General features: G+C 38.7%; 1 protein-coding gene across 1 annotated transcript in view; it reads right to left on the bottom strand.

The window, feature by feature from the left end:
• LOC106881505 (uncharacterized) overlaps positions 1–5,949 on the bottom strand; it is a 59,889-nt gene extending 53,940 nt beyond the window's left edge. Inside the window, exon 1 of the mRNA XM_052970838.1 lies at positions 5,771–5,949. Coding sequence (XP_052826798.1) covers positions 5,771–5,832 — 62 coding nt within the window. The 5' untranslated portion in view covers positions 5,833–5,949. The remainder of the gene's footprint in view (positions 1–5,770) is intronic.
• Between the last annotated feature and the right edge of the window lie 4,208 nt (positions 5,950–10,157).

Below are 10,157 nucleotides of genomic sequence, written 5' to 3'. Positions count from 1 at the left end.
TATATATATATATATACATATATATGTATACATATATATATATATATATATATATATTTATATAAATTCATTTATTATTTATTATTGGTACAGGAGTGGCTGTCTGGTGAGTAGGTTGCTTACCAACCACATGGAAACGGGTTCAATCCCACTGTATGGTATCTTGGGCAAGTGTCTTCTACTTTAGCCTCTGGCTGACCAAAACCTTGGGAGTGGATTTGGTAGACGGAAACTGAAAGAAGCCCATCATCATCATCATCATCATCATTATCATCATCGTTTAACGTCCATTTTCCATGCTGGCATGGGTATGTATATGTTTGTGCATCTGTGTTTGTCCCCACATCGCTTGGTAACCGATGCTGGTGTGTTTACATCCCCGTAACCTAGCGGTTTGTCAAAAGCGACTGAAAGAATAAGTACTAGGCTTACAAAGAGTAAGTGCTGGGGTCGATTTGCTCAGCTAAAGGCAGTGCTCCAGCATGGTCGCAGTCAAATGACTGAAGCAAATAAAGGAAGAAAAAAAAAGAATAAAGAAAAATTATTTACTTTGTATTAATTTTTTCCTAAATTGGTTTTTCACACTGGCTACTTGAAAAATCTTATATAGATTTTATCCTTATATTTTAAATGTATATACAAATACATAAATATATATATATATATACATAAAATATATATATATACACATACATAAATATATATTTATATATATATATATATATATATATATATATACACACATATATATACATACATAAATAAATATGCTAAATGATTAATACGGTGTCTTCCATATTAATTAATCATTTAGAATACACTCAACGCACACCAAGGAAGTCCTTATGTACATCCAGCAACACAAGTGCACTACCCTAGATGATGCCTGGTAGCTGCAAGCAGTGAAGGTGTTTTGCAGGCACACTACAAGGGACATTCCTATGACAAGGTTTGGATACTACACCTTAAAGTCACCTGATTAAACTTTAATTTTAAATACAGCTTACATACATAAATATATATATATATATTATCTGAAGTATACAATATTATATATCCATTATGGCCGATCTGATCAATGAGTTTTGCTCCAGGGATTCAACAGAGTATTAAGTAACAATCCGGTTATGTAACTCTGTGCTCATCAGAGGTAGTCAATATGGAATGAAATATAGCGACTGTTCTCTTTTGTTGGAGGTGAACAGACATATCTAGTTTGTAGTTGCTGTAAAAAAGATAATGAAACGAAATGAGTAGGGGATTGAGTTAAGAGTTATGTCCTCGGTACCAAAACCTCACCACTAGGGTGGTTATGTGGCAAGTTAGTAAGAGTTTTCTGGAAAAGTTTGTGGGAAATGTGTATGTCTTTAAGGTTGGTGTTCTTGTGGAAATGGAATTTGTGTAGTGGTACTATATGTATAACCTTTGCAGGGGGTGTGGCATACACATCTGTGTTCGTTAGTGTGTTTTCTTTCTTTTATGCATTGGTTAAGTACATGGGGCTTTTATGTGTGCATGCAGTGTATGTAAGGGTAAAATATGTGTGGAAGTTCATATTGGCGGTAGTGGAAAACAGTCAATTGGGTAGGTTCCACCATGCATGTTTGTGGGTGCATTAGTGTATGATTTGATCAAACTCTTTGCCAGGCTCCAAGATATTGGTGGAAGGCCAAAGTTGTGGGACTGGTGATTATAGTTATGATGGGGCATGCAGGTATGCTAGGATGTACTTCCTTTCATGTGGGCAAGGATTAAAAATTTCACTTCTCTGATTCAGGTAAATGCTTGGGTGCTGGGTGCTCTTTTCTCAGCCAGGCATAATCTGCTGCTATTGAAGTACAGTTTACATTTCTCTAGGATCTTCCACTTTATGCTGTACTCAGTGGCACCTTCTTTCAAAGACTAAACATGCTTAGCTAGGGTTGTGGCGTTGTGTCCCTCCAGGATGTTGAAGGAGGACTTGTGGTTGTTATAGTGGGCTCTCATATACTTTCACGCATTTGGTTACCCATTTGGGCCTACAGCTGTTACCTCTGGCTTGTATATGATCATCTCCATGTTACAGTGGCCATTCAGTGGTCATGCTGCATCACCCCTACATGAGCATCCTGCTTCTGTCTCAGGTGTGGACCTACGTACTAAAATATTTTTTACACTGAGTGCACAATTAAAGGAAATTCTCAAGATATACCTATTGAATATTTTGTAGAGCCTATTTGTATGGGGCAAGTGCTTATCTACTAAGCTAAGAAATATATTCCCTACTTGGGTTTTAACACTTAAAGAGAAGGGTAGTGTGAACTACAACACTTTCCAGTGGCACTTTCTCTTGGAGGGGTTAGGGTCTGGTGTGTAACTGCTGGTGGCCAAAGCCTCATTGTAATATGGGCAGGCAGCATCAAAAATCTTTGTGCTTGAGGATAGGCTGGATGACAGGAATTTGTGTTAATGTATGATAGCTTCTTGTTTGGCTTCCTAAAGGCTATATATATATATATATATATATATATACACACACACATGCACACACAGACACACTTGTACACATTAATAGTTACAAGCAAGAAGTCTAAAGAGAACAGAAGTGAAACCACAAGTATGACAATTTCTTATAAAGGATTCAAAACAGAAACATTTCAACTCATTATGGATAATTAGTTGTTTCTCTAATCAAAACATCTGGAAGCTTCTCAGAAACTGAAAGATGCATTTGGATTAATTCATTTCTTGTATCTTTTACTTGTTTCACCCAATGGACTGCAGTCATGCTGGGGCACCACCTTAAAGGTTTTTAGCGGAATGAATTGAATGCAGTACTTACTTTTTGAAATCTGGTACTTAATCTATTGGTCTCTTATGCTAACCCACTAAGTTACAGGGACACAAACAAACCAACACTGTTGTCATGTAGTGGGAGGCATACACACACACATATATACGACACTGCTTCTTTCAGTTTCCATCTTTCAAATCCACTCACAAGGCTTTGGTTGGCCTGGGTCTATAGTAGAAGATATTCACCCAAGGTGCCACACATTGAGACTAAATCCAAGGCCATATATGTGGTTGGGAAGCAAATTTTTTACTACACAGCCACACCTGCACATTGTAGTTACTTACATTGGTATACATTATTGCTGCATATAATGAAGATTCAGAAGAAAACACCAACTTTGCTGCTTTGAGTGGCACAAAACAGGATTTTGTAGGGCTCAAGTTTTGAAATTTTTTCAAATATAGAAACTGCTGTATATATTTATTTGGCTTTATTCCTTACAAAAGCTTGAAATTTTTTTTTTTTTTTTTTTTTAATCAACACAGCAGACTGAACAATTTTATTGTAGTGATCATTGAAGGATCAACAAGAATGACATACATTACTACTCTTATTGGCTTGTAAAAAATATCAAAAATATATTCTTACTCAACCCATATGTGAGGCTAATACTTCTAATGTGAATTTTCTCCATGCAAAGGCAATACATAGGGAAATGTGTGAAGCTGGATGGTAGTAAGATATGGATAATGAATGTAGAAAATCCAGAGACTGGATCAAAATTAGTTGAGTATGATCAGTTGAAAGTATCTAATCAGAATTCAAGTGAACAGTGGAGGATTCAAAGCATTAGTCAATGTATGTAGGGATAGCAGCTGTGCTTGCACTGATATTTGATGCTGTGGATGGATGGCACTGATGAGGTAAAAATGTTTTGTACGCAGGAGTGGCTGTGTGGTAAGTAGCTTGCTTACCAACCACATGGTTCTGGGTTCAGTCCCACTGCGTGGCACCTTGGGCAGGTGTCTTCTACTATAGCCTCGGGCCAACCAAAGCCTTGTGAGTGGATTTGATAGACAGAAACTGAAAGAAGCCCGTTGGATATATGTATATATATATGTATCTGTGTGTGTGTGTTTGCGTGTGTTTGTCCCCCTAGCATTGCTTGACAACCGATGCTTGTGTGTTTATGTCCCCGACACTTAGAGGTTAGGCAAAAAGAGACCGATAGAATAAGTACTAGGCTTACAAAGAATAAGTCCTGGGGTCGATTTGCTCGACTAAAGGTGGTGCTCCAGCATGGCCACAGTCAAATGACTGAAACAAGTAAAAGAGTATACAGTGGAAGGTACTTGTGACAGAAGGAAGGAGAAAAGTCAAGAAGTGGGAAGATCCGTACCATACAGGATAGGATTTTATCATGCATTATAAGACAGCATATGATCAAAACGGATATAGTACGACGATGATGGGGAACAGGAGGAAATAATATTTGATAATAATCTGTTTGTTAATATACAACAGAGAAAATCATATTGTATCCTTATCTAAGTAATTTGAAGGGTTACATTTTCCAACAGCACAAAAGAGGAACTTAAATAAACAAAGCTTTGAAATGAAGTTATGTAAAATATATACACCTGCAGACAGTTGGCAAACCAAGTTAATAAAAATATAAGGTAAATTTTCAGATTAACACCTGCACGATTTTCACTAGGGTGTTAGGGTTAGGGTTTTAGGGTTATCAACCAGACTATCAGATATGCTACACATCGCTAGAAAACACTTCCATTCTTCCCTTGATTGCACCTTGCTCTTCCATTTGAGCTTGAATTTTCTGACGGTCATCTTCCCATCGTTTTGGAGGGCTTCTGTATGAGCTCTTCCGATCTCTTTGATCCAAATAGTGAAAATAATTTAGATAAAGTCTTTTCTCGTTCAACAGTAACTGTTAGCTTCTATTTACAGTTGTTCATTTATAACAGTTAAAAGGCCCCCCTCTCTCTCTCTCTCTCTAACATGGAATTTTGGGAGAGGAGAATCAGAAACTTATGAATTTTTTTTTAAGTGGGGAGGGAACGTCTTCTTTTTTTTCTTCCACTTTTTCCTTCTAGTAAACATTAAGAACGTAAATGGAGCGACATTGTTTACAGTAAGAAGCAAAGTGCTTGTCTTATGACTACCATCACTACTGAAATCAATACGACCTAACGAAGAAGTCCCAAAGTGGTCGTTCTACCTGCTAGAAACTATAGCCAAATCTTGCTCAATCACTCTATCGTCTTAAAAAAGGGAAATACACATTCCTTTTAAGGTGTTTTTTTTTTGTTTTTAATTCCGTCCTAGCTTTTCTATTATGTTACCCCTCCTGAAAACGCAAAAGCAATCTTCGGAGTTTTGTTTTTCAATTCCAAATGCTCAGTCAGAATCAAGAAGAAAAAAATTTCTGTCCTACATAAAAAGTATTAAAGAACGTAAACAAGACTAAGAAATCTCAATCCAATAGTTCTTGCAGAGGTTGAAATGTCTGACCATAGTACTGGTCGATCAGGACTGACCTAAGGCTACGCAACAACAAGATCAAATATTATAGATTGATTTACTTTGCTAGACGAATTCTATTTAGATTTATGTTACCATTAAAATAACTACTTTCGCTAATGAAACTGAAGTGGAATAGCCTCACTGTGAAACTCAAGTGTTTATAGAAAGAAAAACAAGAAAAGAAAGAACAATAGAAACGAAAGCTTCTATATGGTCCCACGCCTTGTTAGTAATAACAGTCAAATTTACTTCAAATCAAATTACACTGCACTGTTTAAAAAAAAATTCGAGAAAGACTTCCTGGTAATTAATTAATCTTAGACAGTCAAAAGGGATGAGGTGACCACGGCTGAAATATTTTTGATCATCAATCTGTTGATGAAGGTGGGCCTAAATAACAACAACGCAACAATAGAAATAACAAAATAATTATAAAGAATTTTTCTTTACCCGTAAACTGTATCTCCAACATTATAAAAACTCCGATTGGTTCTGACTAAAATTTCGTTCATTATTGCAGCAAACTGAACGAAAGTTCATGAAACAAATTGAGACGACACCTGTCAATAACTTAATAAGAAACTTGTGTTTGTTCCGGGTTCAACAATTGAATAATAATAAAAAAAAATTAAAAAACAAGGGAAACAACTCGAATTTTAAACTACACATTTCTTGCCCATCATTTATATTATGAAGTATTTTATAAATTGAAAGTGCAGTCTAAGTAAGAAGTTCACTCACAACTACGATATCCACGGTTCGATCCCACTGGCATCTTACGCAGATGTCGCCTTCTTTAGTTTTAAGTCAGTTCATATTTTGTTGATGAAACTGAACGATCGGAAACTGTATAGTAGCACATCAGATGTTTTGTACCCCATAATTCAAAAGTACATGCCCTGTCACACCTTGTCACGTTGATTCTACCTGGAATTTATGTAAAGGGTACACGCATCCGTGGAAAGTTAGCTATTTATAAATTGATACTGGAGCAGGTTATTCAGTTAAGTGAATCAAATTCTCATTGTTGAATGATGAGGATTCATCTGCATTGGAATATGAAAGATTCAACAAGCAAAATGAGATAGTCTTTTTATTACAAATGCTTGTAGTGGATCTTGCAGGCATGGCGTGGAATTGATCCTCGATGGCCAAATTTCAATTAATAGTTCAACAGCACTTTTCTCACGGTAAAACAATAGTTTTTTTTTTTTTTTCTGTGAGTGACAGCAGTTACATTTGCCAGATGCCTTAGCTAAGCAAAATAATGTCTTCGCCACTTGACTCTTCTATTTCACCAATAGCTACAATAGAGATATCACAGGCCTCCAACGAAATCTATTGTTCTCAACAATACGTCTATCTTTCTGGCTAATTTTGGATAGTTATAAAAACAAGAACTCCGCAAGTAAAGTCAGAACACAGTTAGTGAGAATGACTGACAGAGAGGCGACTGACCGGCTCAAGCGAAATGCTGTTTCGACTGAGGTAACTTCACAGAATGACAACTATGGAATTAACCAATGTAGAAGCCATCTCGTCCCACACTCTCTTGCTTTCATTAGCTCAATTTCTTTTCTCTGCAACATTACCATATCTCTCTCTAATACTACTGTAGTAACGCTGTGCGCATGCGTAGTCTCACGCATGCGTGGAATTCAACAACCAAGCGTTCCCGCTTCATTTCTGCCTCTTTCTTGCTGGCCAGCGATTGAGCATGGACGTGTTTAGCTGTCTCTCTCCATCTTTCGGACTTACGCTCGACAGCTCGCTTACATCTACATACCAACGTCCCAACGACAATACTCACACACACAGAAGCTGTAACAACAAACAAGAGCTAAAGATGTATATATTTACCACCTGAATAAATGTTGTTTAAGTTGATAGTCTGGAGTTCAGCGTTCCATTATATTTTTAATTTTATATAGGAAAGTCAGGTATACATCTAATGATGTATAACCTACTTTCCTATGCTACTGTCACGCGAACAACAGCCGTTGGGTATGACTTCTTCATGTATCACTTGATTGACTATACGGGTGACTAGACTATAGCTGACACTGCCAAATATTTTAAGCATCTCTGCGGTGATTCCTGATGGGCGGGGGTGGGTCTTTCCCAGTCTTCATACTCTTAATTGCTATATCTACCAAGGTACTGTGAATTCAGATAGCTGGTCCCTCTGTTGGGTTGACATTCGGCAGACCCTCTTTCTCCCATTCATTCTCTTCATTTAGCAACCTTTCATAGTGGTGTCACCACATCTCTCTCCTTGCAGACTCATTAAATGCAAGTGAGCCATCATCTATGTGGACACATTTCTCTCACACACTGTCTTGCAACACAAAACCCTTCAAGTCTTTGGTCCTCACAATGCAGAACATTGGCAATTTTTTTCTTATCTGCTTCCCCTCTGGCAAAATAAACCTGTCTCCTAGCTTCCCTTCTGGCAATCTGATACAATTCCCTGCTACCACCATTCTTCCAGTCCTTCCATGCCTGTTTCTTTTTCCTAATGGCCCTGTCAACTACATTGTTCCACCACCATGTTACCTTGGGTCAAGAGAGAATTTTGCACCATCCACAGATCTGGTCAGTAGCCCTCAATAGGTTGTCCCATAGAAACCTCCAATTGTCTTCCACATTATATGATACTATATCCCCCTTCTATTTTGTCAAAAGCTTTGAGTAATACATCTCTGAATCTCTGTCCATTCATAGGATCCTTAAGCTTCTAGACCCTTCTTCTCCATGCTGGCTGTCTTCTGGGCATCCATTTAGACCTGATCCTGAAGTTGCTAACTACTAATCTATGTTGTGGGGTACATTCTTCACCTGGGAAGGTTTTGACACTTATAAGTAGCCATCTTTCCTGGCGAGGATGTAATCAATTTGACTAGTGTGTCCACCAGATCGGTAGGTGAATAGGTGGCTGGCAGGTTTCCTGTCGTAAGTATTACAAACCATAAAATCATTTGCGTCGCAGAGCTCCAGCAGCCTGGTTCCCTCCTCATTGCGGGAACCAAAACTATAGCCTCCATATACACCATGGAAGCCCCCTGCATGTTGTCCAACACGCCCATTGAAGTCACCAGCCACAAAGAGAAGGTCCTTGTCATTCGTTGATAAGGTTGTCTGCAAGAGGGTGTCATAAAATCGATCTTTCTGTTCAGCAGGTAGCCCCAGCTGAGAGGCATAAGCCAATATAATGGTTACTAATCCATGTTGCAGCACTAATCTAATCTTAAGTATTCTATCACAGACTCTGACTACTTTGATTACCTTATTAACACCCATTTCTCCACAAGAAGTATACCCAGGCCCCCGACCCCATCAGTGTTCCCTGCCCAGAAAATCTTATACCTATGTTCTTTGTCTGTGAGGAATCTAGCAGAACTTCCTCTCTGTTCAAGCAGCTCAACAATCTCACCAGACCTACCTTTCAGTGTACCAACATTAAGTGTGCCAACCCTGAGGGTGTGGGCCCGTGAAACACTGGGATGGGGGACAACAACATCATGTACCTGAAAAGAAAGCTCGCCTTTGGCAGAACTCATAAACATACAATAGCCTTCATCCTGCATACACTACACCATCATTTTATGTGCTACATAATTACTACATTACATAGGAGATAAACCCTAAGTAGGGATGGGGGAATATTAGGCCTTTGGGGGTGTTCATGAGAGAGACATCCAATAGAGGTTAGAGGCATTTTCTTTATTCCTTATAAAAAGGATACATAGAGGGGACAGACTATAGGGATCAGACACACTCTAACACAAGATTATAAACGAATGAATTTATGGATATGAATGTCGAATGATATGAGTTAAAAATTACATGTTAAATTCACACTATTTACAGGGTTCGGGTTAGTGAACTAACCCGCCTGTTGATTTCCTTTTGGTAATCCTTTCTGTTCTTCTATGCCTGGACCGACCGTGCAAGCACAGCTCATTGCATTCTCATCTTTCTTACTACTTCCGTCCATCTTTTTCCAAACACTCTTTGCGACAGTCTCCTCCTCTCCAGATGGATCTTGCTAGAAAGGTGGGCGGTGAAGTAATCCACCAGCCCACGTCTGGAGATGAAATGGCCTGTCGCAATCCCTTTCACTCGCATCTTCCATACCATGACTTTCAGTATGGTTATTACACAGAGAAATACTACCTTCTTTTCTCTAGAGAAAGAGAAAGGTGGTACAATCTTTATCATGGACTCAATCGAGAGCCGTACTCTTTCCGCATCCGACATCAGCTGTTCGGCATAGGCTATCAACTCCCTCGACTCCTCACAGTGTACGAAGGAATGCGTGACCATTTCACTGCACCTCGGACACGTGGGAGAGGTGTCGTAACCATGCCTTGACAACCTTTCCTGAACCGGTAAGGCCGATCGATAGCACAACCATGTCAAGGATTTCTGGTAATTATCCAGAAATCTCGTCCCAAAGGTCCTTCCGAACAGGCTGGCTAGCTGCTTTTTATTGAAGCCTAGAGTCTCCTCTAGGGCATCGCCAGATACTCGTGGTCAACCCTATTGAAAGCCTTAGATTGGTCTAAATTCACCCGTGCCCGATAGAGGTCAGAGGATAGACACTTCCAGTACAGGTGGTGGGAAGGGCGAGCAGACTATAAAACAGCAAAAACTCAGGCTGCTGGTGTGAGAGAATATGGATGATAATAATAAGATAGAATTGGGTATTGGAATTCTTGACTAGAACTATAACCAAGAGTTTTCAGGTGACAAAATTAGATAAATGAATGCATAGATGACAATAATAAATGAGAGTGAAAGAGAGGGATATACATATATATGTATATGTATATAT

This window comes from Octopus bimaculoides, chromosome 1, assembly GCF_001194135.2.
Source record: "Octopus bimaculoides isolate UCB-OBI-ISO-001 chromosome 1, ASM119413v2, whole genome shotgun sequence".
NCBI classification, from domain to species: Eukaryota; Metazoa; Mollusca; class Cephalopoda; order Octopoda; family Octopodidae; genus Octopus; species Octopus bimaculoides.
This window is presented reverse-complemented; position numbering and strand designations above follow the sequence as displayed.